The 20,027-nt window shown below is 43.8% G+C and overlaps 1 protein-coding gene across 1 annotated transcript in view; it reads left to right on the forward strand.

Moving 5' to 3' along the window:
- Positions 1 to 20,027, forward strand: part of LOC147881586 (uncharacterized) — a 215,165-nt gene that overhangs the window by 102,312 nt on the left and 92,826 nt on the right. Inside the window, exon 6 of the mRNA XM_087401208.1 lies at positions 6,434 to 6,802. Coding sequence (XP_087257334.1) covers positions 6,434 to 6,802 — 369 coding nt within the window. The remainder of the gene's footprint in view (positions 1 to 6,433; positions 6,803 to 20,027) is intronic.

Here is a 20,027-nt window from a genome sequence, read left to right on the forward strand (position 1 = left end):
ATGCCTATCCATGCCCGGATTGACAGATTCTATGTGGATGACTGGGCTCTTGATAGAGGGGGAAGAGTTTGCATTGCACCTAGGGTTTCCACTTCCGACCATTTTCTGGTAGCTTTGTCCATCTCAGAGCCCCATTTGAGAGGATGGTCTCACAGTATCAAGATCCCCAATGCCTTATACACGGATGAGACTCTCACAGAGGTAGTCTTGGAGATCTGGATTTCTCACATGCAGGGGGGGTGGCCGGTCCTTCACATGTGGCCACAGCACTTGCCAGTATCAGCGACTTTTATCACTCCGTTGCTCGTGCTCGGCGAGGTGAGGTACTCAGGCGGGAGGTTGGTATCTGCAGGCAGTTGGCAGCCTTGCAGAGGGAGGAGCAGAAACGACCATCAGATGCTTGGGTACAGGAGCACCTTGCTACGGCAAGGGCTCACTTGCAGACATTGCTTGATCAGAGAGCAGAGTATGCCATCATGCATGGGAGTCCTTTTGGATACAGATGGGAGGGAGAGTCAATAAACACTTTTTCTACACTTGATCCCAGACATATTAGAGAGAGTGTTAGGCAGCTTATTGACTCTGATGGCGTTTTGCAGTCTCATCCGGATATCGTCATGCACTTAGCAACATATTTCTATGCCTCACTTCTTTCCGCAGATCCTGACACACAGGCCAGAGATGTGGCTAGAGATGAAATTTGGCAGAGTTTACGTGTGTTGGTCACACCAGAGATGATATGCTCACTTGATGCACGCTTTACCAACACAGAGTTCAAGACTGCTGTCTCCGCCATTCATAAGGGCAAATGCCCTGGTTCCGATGGTCTTACTCCTCCTTTTTTACAGCCTTTGGGGATATGATAGGTGATCATATTACTTCAGCCCTGCAGGGCATTTGGGACTCGGGTGAGATGCCTGACTCACTGATCGAGGGACTCATACACCTTATCCCGAAAGGTGGCAACAGGAATTTTGTATCCCATTGGAGAACCATCACTCTTTTGGGCACTCTACACAAAATCCTTGCCAAGGTGGTTAGCATCCGATTGCAGCCCCTTCTTCCAAACCTTATCCATGATACTCAGACAGGCTTTGTGCATGGCAGGAGCATATTTGAAAATATCTTTTCCTTTTGGCAAGCCACAGAGTGGGCTATGCAGAGCGGGCAGAGGCTGGCAGTTCTACTCCTGGACTTTGAGAAAGCCTATGACAGAGTAGATTGGGGTTTTCTTGAGGGCACTCTTCTACAATTTGGATTTTTAGATGCATGGATTAGAGGGGTCGCCTTCCTTTACAGATCAGCCCACAGCCAGGAGCGGTAAGGGGTGACAAGTTTCAGATTTCCGGATCAGTTCGTCAGGGATGCCCTTTAGCCCCCTTCCTCTTTCTTTTTGTGGCAGAAGCTATGAGTATCTTCCTTAGATCTCAGGCTGAGCTTTATGGGTTGAGATTGCCCTTGAGACAGGATCAGAAGCTTCTTGACTGTGAGTTGGCTGATGAAACTACTATTTTTATTGAGGCCTCTTCGTAGTCACTTGATTCTTTCCGGACAGCCTTGGATATTTTTTGCTCAACTGTAGGGCACACGTTAACTGGCATAAATCTTTTGGGTTTTGGATCAATGATGAGGACACTCCAGGATGGGGAGTTGACATTGGCTTTTCCTGGATTCAGAGGGGTGTTCCTGTTAGATATTTGGGATGCCAGGTAGGATTGGGCATCTCTCCAACACAACAGTTTGCCCTAGTACTAGAATGTATAAGAAAAAAGCTCCTTTTTTGGAGCTCATCCAAACTCGACCTTGCCTCTAGAGTTGTGGTAGTGAACCAGGTTCTCTTGGCCACCACCTGGTTTGTGTGTTCTTGCTAGTGCCGGTCTAGGGATCGGATCACTCAGCTAATTAGACCAGTTAGGAATTTTTTATGGAGTGGACTTGATGGCATGGCAGATGTTGCAACGAGGGTGGCTTGGGAGACCATTATTCTACCTACATGGGGCCTTAATATCATTGACCCAGACTTGCAATGCAGGGCATTGCTTTGTAAGGTGGTGGTGAGGAGACTCATGCCTGGGCAGGAACCTTGGAAGGATTTCTTTTTTGGACGCATTCAGGCTTGTACACCTACCTTGAGAGATGATTGGATGGACAGCCCTCGATAGATTTTTACTTCCGCCTCTCTCAGGTCTCCTGCCTCTCCTCTCATGACTACCATCCTAAAAGCTTGGGGGAGCTTCAGGAACACTCTTCGATGGGTTCTGCCCTCTACCCTTGAAGAGATTGATAGGAAGCTGATCACTTGGAACGATAGTATACTTGATGAGCATGGCAGACCACTGGGCACTTCCCATTATATGCAGTGGTCTAGATGGGAGAGAGGCCCCGCCTACACAGTAGGCACTTGGAAGGCTTTTATCAGGCTACTTGAGGATCAGAGGCTACAGTCCATGAGTCACCTCAGAGGGGTAGCACGTAGGATTCAGCAGATAGATGCAGCCATCCCGGTGGAATGGACAGTTGAGATGCCTATTACTCCACCACTTCGATGGGAGCTTTTTCGAGGACAATAGTTCCTCTACATGTGATCGCTCTTCGAGATCTCGGGAAAGATGCTCTAGTCTTTGACGTCGGGAATGGAGGTATTCTCTCTAGATCCATGGATGATATTCTTCTAGAGGTTGCCTTTCAGCCTGTCAGGATTGCTGGTTTTGTGGACCATGGAGCGGGCTTGCAGTGGTACTTCGACCCCAACCCTCTCCTCTTGGCCCTGGGATCCTGGAGGTTGTGGTTATATGGCAATGACTTACGCCTTACCATGGCGGTACTATAGTCTTGCTAGGGCAATTGTCACTGCTGGCGACATCCGGCGAGGATATCGCCTTCTGTATCCGAAAAGCTGTATGCTTTGAAAAGGGCTCGTACAGTTTGGGAAGAGATTCTATCCGGTTAAGAAATCTGAATATTGTAACCAGTCGTGGCTTTTCAACAGAATCATCTATACATGAACTAGGTATGGGTCCCACCGTTACCCTTCTCCATCTCCCGATTCCCGTGAGGTGCACCTATCAGGTGCTTGCAGTGGGACCTAGGATAGTGGGAGTGGATAGATCATGGGCACCGAGAGAGGGGGATTCCCTTCTTTCGTTTCACGGTTGGTAATGCCAGGAGATTTCAGCTGAGTAGTAGATTGGATTCCCTCCAGAGCCCCCCATTGGGATAGCTTCTTCATCACCGCAGATCTGCGTAGGAATTTCTGGAGGAGGCTCTGGAAATCCCTCTGAAATAGAAAGATCACTCTTTTCTTTTGGCTTTCTATTCATGGAGGGATTGCAGTGAACTTGTGGAGATCAAGATTTGGGGCTGATCCCACTTGCCCTCACTGTCATTCTGCAGAAAAGTCAGTGCGACATTGCCTTTGGGACTGCAATCAAGCGAGAATTGTTTGGAAAGGAGTTGCTCGGATACTCATCATTTTTCATACTTCCCCTTTCTTCATGACTTGGGGCTTGGTTGCATGGTTATCCCTTACTGGGCCGCAAATATTTTATGAGGGTGAGCCTTCTTCTTGGGCACTCTCGATCCGCCGGCAGGAGATAGAGCCCTACTCTCTTCAGGATGTACCACATATTCCTTTCAGAGCTTCACATGTTTCAGTGGACACCTCTTGGGAGATTTTGGCTAGCATTTCCTCTTGGCATATTTGGAGAGCCAAATGCACAGAGGCCTTGGATGACACCCAGATACACCCATCACATGTGTTCACGGGTATTTGGAGTGACACGGTTCACACTTTGATAGCCATATGGGCTAGCATGCAGGGCCCTTCACGGGCAGCCTCTTCTAGGAGGACTGTATTTCTTTGACTTTGGAGGGGTTCTCCCTTTTTCTCCGAGGTTGCTACCGGATCGAGATCGCACTATCAGCCCCAATTCTTTCTTTTTGGCTCTTGAGCTTTTCATGCATTGCATGGTGTATCCTGTATTCCCGTATGGAGCTTGCTCTAACGGTTTTCTTTAATACTTTATAGAAGTCTCTTTTTTGCCCAAAAAAAAAAAAGGCACAGCTGCATTTCCTTGTTGTAGCTCAACTCTTATTATTGTTGTCATGGCTCCAAGTGTAGCTCCACCATTGTCATAGCCACAATTCTAATGTTGCAATTATAATTCCATTCTTGTATCCATACCTACAACTTCAATACCCAACCACAAGTTGTAGGTGCAGCATCAATACTACGGTTGGGGTCTTTGCCGCACATGTAAAATATATGTATGCATAAGTTTTTGTGAAAGAAACAAGTCTGTCTACAACATGTGACAATATAATGTGGAACCCTTGAAGTTTTTTAATGCTTTTTTTTCATGAAAAGAATTCTAAAAAGTATGAACAAAGCATACCATGTGGAGCATGAGCAAAACTTATCATCAAAAAATTCTGTTAAAGATCCAAGGCTAAGGCAGAAAGTGCCACCCCAAACCTGTAGTGACATTTGAGAGGGAAACCTCTCCACTTGCTGGGGAAGAAAGTCCTCCTACAAAAATAAATGCTCGAACACTCAACCAAATGACTGTCAAGGTATGTACAGTGTCCATCCAAATATTGGCCATGCTGTGAGATGGGTGGAGCTGGGAACCTTGAAGTGCCTCTGTGCATTTGGATCTCTAGATATGGCAGGCTGAAAAGCTCACTCTGATCTCCCAACATGTGTCACCGAGGCATGTGCAGGTTTGTAAGGAGAGGAGGGAAGAACGTCCAGAGAACACAGCTCAACCAAATGACATCAAATGAAAAAAGCACTCTTAGAACATTTGAGGCCCAGACAAGCCACTGAGCCCCAAGTGATTAGGACATGGGAGGGAGCAAATCTACGCAAAAGTTCCTCAATCCGCTTCTAGACAACCCAGGCCTGTCTACAATCCCAGAGGCAATGTTGAATTGACTCCTTAGCAACAATGCAACACAGGCATGTAGAGGGAGTCTCATACCTGGGAGTCGACTGATTTATTGCAATCCCTCCATGAATCGAAAGCCAAAAGATTTTTCCAATCCTGAGAGACTTCCAGTGGCTTCTGCAAAAATATGTCTATACATGTACAGAAATCTGAAACTCTTTCTAGTAACAGGCTTTGGAGGGCTTCCAGCCCCTAACATTGAGCTGAAACCTCCTGGCATTGCTAACAATGTAGTGGGAAGAATGGAAGGCTCTTCTCATGGTTTCGTTCATCAATTCCCATTCTTTGGGACCCTACTGCAAATACTCTATGGGGACACCCCAATAAGGACAAACCCTCCAAGAGCCTAGAAGCCTAGAAGCCCAAAAACAATGCTCCACAATCTTGACCAGCTAAAAACATCCATCCTTGAGAATATCCTCCTCCACGGACCTAGATAAACTACCCTCAGAGTGCACATCAAAACCCAAGGCATCCCCATCTATATTCTGTCAGAGACCTATGACTTGTAGCAGGATTCCTATCCTTGGAAGAGCCCCCATCCATCGAATGCGATCATGCCACCTATCATCTATAAGTACCCAATCCAAGGTCAATTCTCCTTCTACTTCCTCCACATGAAATCTGTGTTCTTCTAGAAGGTTTTTAGAAGGCTCTTAGAGGTTTTTAGAAGGCCTTCTAAGAGCCCATAGAGGTGTTTCACCAATCTTGGAATAACCTGCCAAACTCTCTTTCTAGCATCATCTTTGGCAGTAGTGTTAGGGTATGCGGTAAGAAGGAAAACATTAAGATATGAAGCAATATGCATGACAGCATCAAGATCTGAAACCCTGTGTTAGTGTGAATCAACTGCTTATTGCTGATGTATACAATCTCACGTCTTAAAATATCATGTCTCCCGGTACTAGCAGTGGAGTGATAAAATTCACTTTTACCAGAGAGGGCTACTGCCTCATATGAGGTGAAATCGATAGCACATCCAAACTTGGAGGCCATACAAGCTGTCCAAGTTTCTTTCTAATTGAGCCTTTTAAGTCATAGTACAGGCGACTTGATAAGCTTGTATTCAATTTAGGTTGCTGCTAGAAGTTGGTGTTCCATATAGTTCGTACATATTTATTAAAACAAAATCCTTTTTTATATCGAACAGGGACTGATCTCAAGGAAATTTCATGATATCAAAACATGTGGGGTGTTAGATTTCTTGTTTCCTTATCCTTGCTAGAGTAGAAACATACAAGTTTGACTTTGATAGATGGAAAGGATCAAGTTGAAAGGCTTTGCATCTCTATTTTACAAAAACATTATTTTCTATGTAGGAATCCATAGTTTTTTTAACTTTTCTCAAGACCATAGATGTGTAAATCACATCACAGTGGAATATTTTTTCAGTTTATAGAAAACGTAAATGTTGTAAAATCAACATAGCTACATGTGATTTTTTCATCTAGGTTGATATTGATTTTTGATGTTTATATGTACAGGTAGCATTTCTCCACCCAATTGTGGTCCAATTACCTGGACTAAAGGCAACAATCAAGCACTGGTAGCAGGACAGACAGCAAGGTTTGAATTTTCCTTGAGAGATGCCAATGGGTACCTAAAGAACGTGCAAACTGGTCCCGTATCTACGGCCAGCGCAAAAAACTTTCTTGCAAATTTGAAATTGAGTTTTATAAATCAAATTAAGGAGGTCTCTACAGGGTATCTTGAAGAGGAAGGAAATGGTTGGTGCTCATTTATACCCAGCACATGTGGGACTTGGGAAGCAAATGCTGGTGTCAAGACATGGGATAATTATCCTACAGGGGTGTCCTTCCAAGGCTCACCTTTTTATCTGAATATCAAAGCAGGTCTATCACTTCTGTTCTCTCTCTCTCTCTCTTTAGTGGTTGATGCCAGTTTAGTGGCTCCACCCTCAGCTTATTGTATCAGTTCTTTCTAGTCTCATAGACCCTTTGGTCTTCCAAAGACTTTTAATAAATTTAATTCTCTCTCTCTCTCTCTCATGGTAATGATATGCCCTTACTATGCACACATTAGGAAACAGTTCAGCTCTCTTCTCGAGGGACATAACAGACTGGCTGATTTGCTACATAAGGCGTCACCCTCAGCTTTAGGAACATTTGTATCTAAGCTTTTCAAGCACAGAAACTCACCTAGTTTCTCTTATTACCCTCCCCTTTGAGGGAGGAGTCTTTATGTATGTAAGTTTTGTATTGTTTCAGGTCCCATAGGCCGATTTTCGGTCTTCAGAGGATGATAATATATTCTTCTTCTTCTTCTTCTTCTCTCTCTCTCTCTCTCTCTCTCTCTTTAGCAGTTGCCCATTTTAGTGGCCCCCATCCTGGGGTTTCATCATATTTGGTTTCTTTTCAATTCGATGGACCCTTTGGTTTTTTGTAGATGTCGATATCCCGGCAGATCACAGATGGTGGCAATGTATACACAGAAGGATGGACACTGGCTGGTGGAAGTACTAACAGTTTGAGAATGACTGCAGGCACACTGACACCAGGAACTGGAAATTTTGCACTTTGAAAACTCACTGGCTGACAAGTGAAAAGAGGGTAAAGCTGGAATATTACCAAGACAACATAAATCCCACATGTTGGTCTACATACATGTCCATAGAGACTCATGCTCAGCCTTATATTAGCACACCTATCCCCCTTCTATATCACAGAAACATAGCCATGTTTCATACCAGATCTCATACATTTGCAATTGAGAAGGGAGCTTGGGTGCATCAGCCCAGACATGCTAGAGTGTGTATCCTTTGTGACATGCAGACAGTTGAGATGGAGGCACATGTGGCTCTACAGTGCCCCCGATATGCACATATCATGGAGGACTACCAGCAAACTGGAGGACTCCGCTCAGCTGACATCAGTTCTCTCTACTATCTCTCCGGCAGCATTGGGATCTTTTGTCACTCGTCTTTTTACCTTGCGTCAAAAACTCATAGACTCCTGACCCCTCTCCTTGAGGAGACTCTATTTTACATTGTATTGAGACGGGTCCCATGGGTCATTTTTGGCCCCCCGAGGACATTAGTAGACTCTACTTCTACTTCTCTCTCTCTCTCTCTCTCTCTCTCTCTCTCTCTAGGTTGATGCCATTTTTCTAACAGTGACATTCTTCCGTAGAGTTTGGGCCTGATCCCACTGGAGACAACCAAGGCTAGTACTTGAGTCATCTAGGCGGCTAGCAGAGATCGGGGTTAATACAGTATGGTATGCATGCATATCCACATGGTTTATCAATTGGTATTCAGATGGACCGGCTTCCCCCTTTCAGTACAACATGGATGCACCACCCGAGTCCATCCCATGAGATGAGATTATCCGTATCACACGGTTAGATCTTCAACTCCATACGTCTTGGAGTTGGGGAGGGGACTAGGAGTTTCTCACCAAGATCCGGTTCTACCACGAACACTGCTTGAGAGGATCGGAGGATGGACTCATTGTCACGGGGACGTGAAGTTATGAACCCTGACTTACTTTGGCTTAGGGGGCTAGCCCAGGGGAAGAGACACTTCCCAGAAGTTCCTAGGTGCACACACTAGGCCTACTTGCTAGGGGCAAGGCATTTAGAGGGGTCTTAAAGTTAGGCCCAAGGAAACCAATGTTTCATTGGTTAGAACGGGTTAGGATTTTAATGTGAGGGGCAAACCAATGTTCCGTTGGTTTGCAAGGGTTAGAGCTTTAATGAGGGGGCCACGTGGCATTCCCTCATGCACTACCTACCATCTCTCCTTTCCTTACTCCTCTCCTCAACGTTATGGGAGGGTCTTCCTACGTTTTTGAAGGTCAAAAGGCTTGGCACGCTTTCCAAAGCTTCCCCGCTCACATTTCTTGGAGTTTCACGCATTTCGAGGCAGTCCATACGGTTGTGCGGACTGTAGGAGCTTCTTTGAAGGCCCCCGTACGGTTGTACGGACTGCACACGCTTCATTGAAGGCCCCTGTACAGACTATACGGGCCATTAGTTTTGCTGTACGGGCTGCTGGTGGGCCCTTTGTGCATTTGTACGGTTGTCTTTTGCTGGAGGCACACGTCCCAAGATTGGCTGTACGGGTTTTTATGACTGCTTTGCACGTAGATCGAGGCTGGCTGCAAGTGTACATGCTGCTGCATGACTCCCAAGGTCTTAATTGCTGGCTATATAGACAGATGCACGCTTTTCTAGGCTGATTGTATGGACCTTTCACGTGCTTGTACGGGATCCAAGGCAGGTTGTACGGATGTTAATCTGCTGGCTGTACAGATGCTAATTTCCTGCTGCTGCTGCACAGATTCCAAAGGCTGCTGTACGGACGCTTATTCACTGTTGTGCAGCCCCTTCCCTTGCTGCATGGCCTGCTCAGCTTCCCTTTCCTGCCCGTGATTCTCTTGCTCTAACTATCTCAGATTCCAGCCCGTTATCCCTCTCTTGTTTCCCCTCTCCTAGATGCCAGTTCTTCCCGCTAGCCACTACACTGGATGTGTTGCTTCTAGAGGTGTTTCGGAGCTGGATTGAAGTTAATTGAAGCTGGTTTGAGTTCCCTTGTCGCTATCCTTTTCATGTGATTGCATTTGGAGATTTTTGGGAAGTGTCTGGATGCCTGGTCATTAACAGTTGGTTACAGTCTTTGTGGAATGCTTGGATACTTTTACAGTTGGTCATGGACAAATGGTGAATGCCTTAGCTTTGCCTTGGCACTTGGGTGCTAGTGTGTGCACTAGGATGGAATGGGTAGTCCTTGTTACTGTTGGATTGCTCTTGTTGCACGGCATGGCTAGAGCAGCACATCCATGTATCACATGCCTATTTTGGATGCTCTTGTGCCCGGCATGGCTCGAGCAGTAAATCCATTTAGTACATGCCCGTTGGTTTTTTATTTGAACCATGAGGCAAGGATCCAAGTCCAGCATAGATTGGCTGAACCGATTCAGCTTGCGGTGATGCAAGTCTGCAAGGATATCGAGTACTGGGATCTATGTTCCTACGATCCATTATTGTGAACTAGCAGATTTCACTCAGAGTGGTGTAGTCCACTCAATTGTTGTGCTTTGAGCTGACTTCGGTTGTAGCTCCTTCAAGCTCAGCAGAACATAGGTCTAGAGCATTGCCTGATGCTCAAGAGGGGGGTAGTTCCTCCACCCCCTTGTCAACAGACCGGCTCACGGTATCTAGAAGTCGCTTGGTGACACTGTATGTCTCACCCGAGGTATTGTTTGCTGACGATACATCTGCTACAGGACTTCTATGATGAGTGTACCAGTCACTCCACACGGATGATGCATTGATATATGGATGGACACGCGCGCTCTCCTAGACCATATCATCATTGCTAGTGGTTTATGTTTATAGCAGCAAACTTGATAGTTTGCTGTTTCAAGAGGAGGGTATGTCACGGGGACGTGAAGTTATGAACCGTGACTTACTTTGGCTTAGGGGGCTAGCCCAGGGGAAGAGACACTTCCCAGAAGTCCCTAGGTGCACACACTAGGCCTACTTGCTAGGGGCAAGGCAAGGTTTAGAGGGGTCTAAAAGTTAGGCCCAAGGAAACCAATGTTTCATTGGTTAGAACGGGTTAGGATTTTAATGTGAGGGGCAAACCAATGTTCCATTGGTTTGCAAGGGTTAGAGCTTTAATGAGGGGGCCACGTGGCATTCCCTCATGCACTACCTACCATCTCTCCTTTCCTTACTCCTCTCCTCAACGTTACGGGAGGGTCTTTCTACGTTTTTTAAGGTCAAAAGGCTTGGCACGCTTTCCAAAGGTTCCCCACTCACATTTCTTGGAGTTTCACGCATTTCGAGGCAGTCCGTACAATTGTACGGACTGCAGGCGCTTCTTTGAAGGCCCCCATAAGGTTGTACGGACTGCATTCATTGAAGGCCCCTGTACAGACTATACGGGCCATTAGTTCTGATGTACGGGCTGCTGGTGGGCCCTTTGTGCATTTGTACGGTTGTCTTTTGCTGGAGGCACGCTTCCCAAGATTAGCTGTACGTGCACACCAACCTTGGGAGATGATTGGGTGGACAGCCCTCGCTGGATTTTCACATCAGCCCCTCTCAGATCTCCTGCCTCTCCTCTCATGACTGCCATCCTGAAAGCTTGGGGGAGCTTCAGGAACACTCTTCGAAGGATTCCACCTTCTACCGTCGAAGAGATTGATAGGCAGCCGATCATTTGGAATGATAGTATTCTTGACGAGCATGCCAGACCACTGGGCACTTCCCATTACATGTAGTGGTCTAAATGGGAGAGAGGCCCCGCCTACACAGTAGGCACTTGGAAATATTTTATCAGGCTACCTGTGGATCAAAGACTGTAGTCCGTGAGTCACCTGAAAGGGGTAGCACGCAGGATTCAGCAGATAGATGCAGCCATCCCGGTGGAATGGACAGTTGAGCTGCCTACTACCTCCACCACTTGGATGGGAGCTTTTTCGCGGACATCAGTTCCTTTACAGGTGATCGCTCTCCGAGGTCTCGGGGAAGACGCACTGGTCTTTGATGTTGGGGATGGAGGTTTACTTTTTACATCCAAGGATGGCATTCTTCTCGAGGTTGCCTTTCAGCCTGTCAGGATTGCTGGTTTTATGGACCATGGAGCAGGCTTGCAGTGGTACTTAGACCCCGACCCTCTGCTCTTGGCCTTGGGTTCCTGGAGGTTGACTCTAAAATATTTTTGTAAACAACCTGACTTGAGAGGCCGCCAAGTTAGGTGGGCAGAACTCATGCAGGAGTTTAACTTGACGATTCAGTACCGAAGAGGGAAGGATAATAAAGTTGCTGATGCATTGTTACGTATTATGCATAATATGAGTTTCACGGTATTAGAGAGTGCTCTAATGACTTATGCAAGATATACCATAAGAGATGGTATGTTGGAAAGAAATGGCAAGGTAGTAGTACCTAATCAGAATGATCTCAGGCAGAGAGTCATTCAACAATGCCATGATAGCCCATGTGTGGGACATCTAGGAGTCGAGAAAACATATGATCTCGTGAAGCGAGATTTCTTTTGGCCGAAAATGAAAAAACATATTCATGAATATGTGACACGTTTTTCGTGTCAGGTAAGTAAGGCAGAGCAGGTGAAGCCACCCGGACTTTTACAACCTTTGGAAATACCACTAGGTAGGTGGGAGAGCATTTCGATGGACTTTATTGTAGGTCTGCCTACGACACAAGGTGGATATGATTCTATCCGACTTTATTGTAGGTCTGCCTACGACACAAGGTGGATATGATTCTATCCTTTTGGTAGTTGATGGTCTTACCAAGATGACTCACTTCATTCCAACTAGAGAGTCTGTTAGTGCCCCGTAAGTGGCGGATTTGTTTATTAAACATATATTTCGTTTGCATGGATTACCCAAATCCATAGTGTCAGACAGGGATGTCAAATTTACGAGTCATTTTTGGACTGCAGTGTTTGAGACACTAAGGACTGAGTTGGGAATGAGTAGTGGGGATCATCCAGAAACAGATGGTCAGATGGAAAGAATCAACCAAATTTTAGAAAATATGCTTAGAGCATATGTGTCATTGAGGCAACAGACCTGGGACAAGTGGTTGCCACTGTTAGAATTTTCCTACAATGATAGAAAACATTCCTCTACAGGGTTCAGTCCCTTTGAGCTGAACTATGGTTATAGACCAGCAAATCCAACTACAGTTGGAGTACCTCAGAAAGTGCCTAGTGCCACGAACTTTGTGGTTCAGATGTAGGAGATGCTAGCACTTGCGAGAGCTAACATCCGCCAAGCTATGGATAGAGCTAAGGCGTATGCGAATGAAAACCGATCCGTTAGAGAATTTAAGTAAGGAGAAAAAGTTTTTCTTAGAGTTCCTTCACACTCAGTCTTTGACTGCAGGAGAGTGTGCTGAGTTATCACCCCGATATTGTGGGCCGTGGTTAATTCTAAAAAGAATAGGCAAAGTAGCCTATAAATTAGAATTACCACAGGGTTGTAAGGTGCACCCAGTGTTTCATGTTTCTCGCTTAAAGAAATTTTTGCATACAGGTGACTCACTAATCGAGGGTGTTGTTTTATTTTAGGAGATAGAGGATAATGCAGGACGCAAACCAACAAGAATTCTGGACCGAGAAACAATGCAAGTATGCAATCAGAAGATACCCACAGTGTTGGTTGCATAAATGTTGACATGTGGCATACTAGATCCATCTAGGGAATTGGGGCTTGGTGGAATCTGCAAGCTGAAGCCCTCACATAGTTGGCGGTTCTCAGAGCTTTTGCTACCACCGAGGTTGGTTGGGAGGAAATTTTGTGTGCCTGCCCCATGATAGATTGTTAAAGCGATCTGTGAAGTGAGAGAAAGATAGAGAGCGTGATACTAGAACACACTCTTTGACTATGATTTCTCCAACGGCTTCTGTAGATGGGTGATTGTGGGGGTGCAAAATAGCATGCTGCCAATTTGATATTTCCCCCCTTTGCCATGATTTCTAAGCATATATATTGTTTGTTTGGGTCTTCTTTTACCACTTTTGATATTCCCTCCCATGTCATTCTAATGTAGCATGCTATCCCACCAAACCCTTGTCCTCCTATGTGTGTTTTGGCATTCTATATTGATGTTTTTCAGAAAGCTTGAATTTCTAGGGATGTGTTCCCTCATGCTCCCATGTCTCCAAAATCATAAGTATGTCTGTTTCAGCTATTTCCTTCTCCAATGCAATGGCCTTGTCCAAGGTCCATCCTCCTATTTTCCACACTTTGATCCTGAGGGTCTCGAGTCCCTATTTTTGTTTCCCTCCCGCTCGGGTGAATTTTAAAAAATAAGCCCATAGTACTATCAATCATCAGTCCGAGTACTTCGTATTGTATATTTCTCATCTGATCAGTCATTAAAGTGATGGTTTTCATCTAGTCATTAAAAACATATAGCATAGAATACGGAGGTATCTTGGTATGTGGGGACAAAACCTGCCGCTATCAAATGACCTCTATCAGAACAATTCAAGCGTATGTCCTGCTCAACACGCAACCAAATAACATGCTCTATAACCCATACGGTCTAATAAGTCTTCATTCTAGTGTTTATGTATGTGCATTTTCTGCATAAATAGAAAGAACTCTCTGCTCTACTACACCCAGTCCCATCAGGCTACCTGCGTCACTCAAAATGTTCATTGTATTTAGCATAGTCTGCAAACTTAGTGCAGAAAATTTCCAACTTAGACCAAAGGTCTTTCTGCCACCAATACATATAGAGTAAGCAAGCAAGTCAGCTGTGCTATTGCAATGCCCATCTCTACTGCTTATCCCTGCTTGTTCAGTTTGTGACTGTTTGGAAAAACCCATAATTTGCAGTCAAGCAGTAGAGAACGAAAGAAAAGTAGAAGAGAGGAGAAAGAAAGAAAGAGGGTATGGAATAAATAAAGAAAGTACGAAATGGAAAAGAGGATAGGAGAAGAGGGAAAAGAATAAGAGAGGAATGAAGAGAAAGATAAGGGAATAAGAGAGAACAAAGAAGAAAGAAAGAGAGTATAAATAGAGAAAGAAAGAAAATTAGAAGCAAGGAGAAATAAAGAATGAGGGTAGGAAAGAAAGAAGGAAAGAATGAGAGAAAAAAGAGGGGTCATTGTTTGCTTGGGTGTAGCCATTTTTGGTGAGGTTCGGGGAATCTTCTGTATATAGGTATCTTGCATGACCCAGGGAATTTTTTGTACATAAGCTATCAAGTTGACAAGGAATGGGCGAGGGCTCAATGTACTACCCTTCATTAGCATTCTATCAATCTTGGCCAAGGCTGGTGCCAGTAGCACAACATGCCATCTTGTCAAGATGATTTTACTTAATTGAGAGTGTACGGCTAGTGGTCATTTCTTGGACCGCCTCTGCCTCTAATGAACTGCCTTAGCTAATTATCCAAAGCATATAGCCTTAAATGCATACACTTTCCTTAATTACAGAGGCTAATGTGGTTTCCGTGTTTCTTCCTTATCATGTTATATTGCGAAGGATTACTCCATCTTATCCTTGCATCCATTCAGCAATTTCTCTTCATGATGGGTTTTATAAAAAATATTAAATATTAAACTCACTTGTTCCTCAATTACCTTCTAGATTGTCCTTAACATCAATGGTGTTGTTTCCCTTTTTATATTAAGGGATTTCGTAGGCCGAATTTTATCAACCAACAAGTACCAAGAGAGAATACTAGTAATTAACTACGGTCTCCCAATCACACAATGATGCACTTATAGTCCGACATAATGTAATAAATAGTATAACAATAATTTTATGGAATCATTATCTAGTAGTGTTCAAGCATAGGCTGTTCTTTTCAATGAAAAAGTAATCTATTCCATTTTTAAAAATGCAAGGCGGAGAGCAAGTCAATCCCAAAAAACCCTCACTACAACAGTAGGGGTGGGAGAATAAGCTCAATCCCAAAAACCCCTCACGACACCCCACACGTGGAGATAACCTTTTTCCCTTACAAAAACTTGCATCAAATAGAAGAGTGTGAAGGCTTGCCCAAAACCTAGTGAAGGGGAACCAGACTTTTCCGGAACTGCGACCTGCCATCCTCCAACATCAGACCTGCAGGAGCAACAAGGGGCACTCGAACCAGTAAAACCTGGAAAGAAGGAGAAGATGCTGCCATTGAAGAGGGCGCCACCAAATAACCAGAAAGGGAACAAATCCTGAAGCTCAAGCACGAACTATGCGAAACATCCACCAAAAACCCTCCATTGTTGCGAGGAACGACTTCAAGGCAAATGGCTACAGGGAAAAGAGGGGGGGGGAGGGGAATTGAGCAGAGCTCAACACTGCCCCCATGAAGTGGCAGCTAGTGATGATACGACGAGGTGACAGCAAATAGACTTCGGGTGTCCATGCATATAGCTTTACTCCCTTCCTTATGATGTGACAGAAATAAACAATGAGCTAGGGTAGTCAAGTCGAGCGATTTCCTTTTAGGAATACCAGTAGGCAATCATGCCTTATTAACTCATAAAAATCAAATTTTGACTGAATATTTGAAGTTTAAATAATGAAGTCATTTCCAATGAGTATTTTGGTCTAGATTATGGTTACCATATCAAGAGCAGGTCCAAACTAAAATTCCTAACAAGAAAGAGAGAAAGACAGGAAAAGAGGTACTGTGAATGTGTGGTGTAGGGAGGCTCAAGGCAAGATGCAAGGTGGAAGGACAGATCAGGAGAGGCGGATAACAGCAGCAGAGGTAGGGGCTATATGGCAGCCATACAGCAGTACAGTTGCTGTATTGCCTGTATGGATGGAAAGAGGGCTGGTGAGGCAAGGTCAAGGCTGGAGAGGGGTGATGTGATAATAACGGCATGTCATAAAATCACAAGGTCTCAAGTGTTCTCCAGCTGTATAATGGCCTTAAGTTATAAAATTTAATATTTCCATTCAGGCTGATATTCCTTCTTAAAATAGGCAATAGACTCTACTCTTACATGTCATCCCCTGTGTTATGTGTTTATTCTTTACGTAAACTGAAGCATTTATTTGGTCAAACAAATGTATACAGGTTTATGTCTAACCCTTTTTAGTCCTCGTAACGTGTAACCACAATAAAATTGGTGTTCATAACCATAACAAACCTTTCCATACACATGTGGATGTGGTGAATGAAAGTGTTGTTCTATTTTGATTGCTCAGGATCCGTTTCCATAATCAATTGTAAAGCTTTTTGGGAAAATAATGTGAGCACCTTCAAGGCAGGAGATTATGGAACTTTGAAAGTGCTTTTAATGGATTCGTACAGCAACAATATCACATTAGCTACTGGGAGAACTGATTTTGTAAAATTCTATGTTTATTCTATGGACAATGAGGGGCGCAAAATTTCAAGCCAAGTTAACATGTCACTGGATTCACAATATGGATTTGAGAACATTATCCTACGTACTAATATCGTAGGGGAGTACATGCTGCATGTTAGTTATAGAAATCAAGAAATCAATGGATCACCTTTTAAATACAAAATCATTCCAGGTAATATTCTTGATGTACTTATGCCTTGTAAATGCTTCATCTCAAGAAAGAAACATCACGGTGCAAAACACATAAGAATAACAAGATCTCATTTCCTTTCAAACTAAGGAATTTCATTATCATACACAAACTCCTATAAATGTATTTTCCTTCAAAGCTTAACATTCGTTTCAACAAACAAATAGCTTCATATTCTAATGTAGTTTCTGATCATTTTGCTTTTATATTGAAATTCGAAAGTTTTGTTTATTTTAATAGGTTTTATTACCCATGCAACATAATTTAGTACATTTTACCTAATAGATTTTGAAATCATGACACATGATATGAATTACTGAAATGTTCTGACTGTGTCTTAGTTTTGGCGCAAAATTATCAAGTGGATTGGGCCTATGAGTACAACTAGGATGATTTTATAATTATGGCAATTATAGAAGGGTAGAGGATGGAGTGATGATTATAAATGGGCATGTGGAATGGTCTTGTGTGCATATTGGTCGGGATGGAATGAAGTTACTAACCATCTCTGCAAGTCTACATCGTCAACACCCTCCCATGAGCCCTACCTATTGTACGAGATTAGAGCATACTCTTTTGCTTCTCAAATGCTACGTGCTATCACAAATGGTTGAATCCTAAAAAACCTATGTATAAAATTCATTTTTGCTCTACAATTGACTTGCTCTTTTTAGTGCAAAACTAAAAGAGGCATTGTCAGCCTCCATCTCCTCCTATTCTCTTAGTAGTGCTAGTTTCTTTTTTTTGGAGTTCCATCTACATGTGATTGTCTTTGTAAAGATTATCAGTATTTGCACAAGCAATGTTTCTACTTCCTACCCTTGCTACCATCTTTGCTTTCCTCTGCCTTATTGATGGGACAAATTGATGTATTGGGGTCAATACCAAGGATTACAAGGATTGTGGTTGTGTGTGAGAGCACGTGTGTGTAGGTGTGCTTGAGTTAGGTTTGACTGATGATGTGTCTGTTAGTAGGTTGTGACTGAGTGAATCTAGGAGTGTGGTGTGATTGAGAGATGTTGATTGAGAAATCAATGGAGAAATTAGTGGAGCTTGGCTCTCGTGTATGGATAAGTGCCTATATATTGGCCTTCTCTCATGAATAAAATATAAGAGTTGTTTTGGTTGTTCCACTCCCATATTGCTGCTTAGCCATGATCCAACATGTGGTATCAAAGCTACTTCATCCTCCTTGAGCCATTTCTAGCCATGTCATCATCTTCTTCCTCACGCTCTCTTCTTCTCCATTTTTTCCTCTTTTTGAGCAGAATTTCCAAGCGCTTGTTCTCCCTCTAGAGGCGACCATTTCCAAAATGCTTTGAGCAATAGAATCCTCTTAGTAGGGCAAATTCCCACGTCCAAGAAATTAGTAAAATATTGCTCCAGTCGCCCGTGCTGTCGATAGCTTCTTCACTCGGTAAAATTTTGCATAATTCCGCATGCTAGAGTCATATTTCATTGATTCCTCTTAGAGGAGGCTGGGAGACCTTATGAGCTAGCTTCTATTCAAGTTTGAGCGCATTTGGTCCACATATGAAGGAGAAATCAAAGAAAAACCAGTCAATTTTGAAGCAATTCTCACCGGTGACCTGGTGCATATTTCTAGGCATCCTCTGATTGGATCTTGTCCACTAATAGGGTGTTCTTTCTGCCTAAAAAGCCTCTTCAGATCTGCTTTCATCAGCGCGAATTGTGGGCTCTAAGATCCTCAATTTTTTGGCTCATTGCAATTCCATCAATGTTGGATGGACTCCTCAACAAAAAGAAAGTGAGGGAAAGAGGGGATGATCCAAACCTGTTGAACCTACATAGATTCATTGCAATCCCTCCATATAAAAGCTAGAAGAAAATATTTCTGAGATTTCAACCCTCTTCGTAAAAAAATTTGTAAGACTGTCAAAATCTGAAAGCTCTCCTAGTGAGAGTTGTAGTGGAATTTCATCCCTAAGACTGAGTTGGGACCTCCTGGCATTGCTAACTATGTAGACAAAAAAACGGAGGCTCTTCTCGTGGTTCTTTGCATCAATCTACTCCCACTCGTGAGGGTTCCAATGCAAATACTTTGTGGGGATACTTTCATAAAGCCAAATCTTCCATGAACCCAGGGGGATGCCTCCAAGCTTGTGTCTAGGTACCAACCTAAAGTCAAAAAATATTGCTCCATATGACCCAAAACTTTGATAATCTCAAAAACAACCTCCACAAGGATATCCTCATCCTTGGATCTAGATAACCTACTCCTCGAGTGAACATAAAAAATCAAGGCATCCCCATCTGAATCTCGTCCTAAAGTGGGATACTTGACGTTGTAAAAACCCCAAGCGATCTAGAGTGATGGTAAGGCCTACCATATGTGAGAATTGTAAACGTGATTGATCTCCATGAGGCAACCGAGTTTCTGCACCCCCCCCTTCGAGATAAGATGATTGTGACCCTTTGTAAGTGAATCAGGCATAGCACTAGAGTCCCAAATGCCTTGCAGGAGCTGAAGTGAGATGGTCCCCAATTATGTTCCAAAAATAAATGGAGGAGGAGGGGTTCAACCCATTGATCCAGGACACTTGCTCTTATAAGGGCGAAAAGCGCAGTCCTAAATTCCGAATTGGTAAAAAATGCATCAAGTTAAGACTCATATCTGGTTTCAACAATTTTGGAATAGCCTACCCAGCTCTGTGTCTAGCATCGTCTTTGGTAGGCATGTGAGGATCTGTAGGAAGAAGGGAGTCAGAGAAACCAGAAGCAATATGTAAGGTGGCATCGATATCCCACTGTAAAACTTTTGGCATCGTCTTTGGCAGGCATGTGAGGATTTGTAGAAAGGAGGCGGGCGTAGAAATCAAAAGCAATATGTAAGGAGGCATTAGTATCCCACTGTAAAATCTTATCAAAGTCAAGTAGTTGAGAATCACTCTCCCGTCGTGGGCCAAGGGTAAAGAAGAAGTGTTTATTGACTCTTCCTCCCGTTGTAAAACCTCGTTAAAGTCAAGTAGTTGAGAATCACTCTCTTGTCTTGGGCCAAGAGTAAAGAAGTGTTTATTGACTCTTCCTCCCATCTCAG

This window comes from Dipteris shenzhenensis, chromosome 30, assembly GCF_047967505.1.
Source record: "Dipteris shenzhenensis isolate YYH24624 ecotype China chromosome 30, Dip_SZ_1.0, whole genome shotgun sequence".
NCBI lineage: Eukaryota > Viridiplantae > Streptophyta > Polypodiopsida > Gleicheniales > Dipteridaceae > Dipteris > Dipteris shenzhenensis.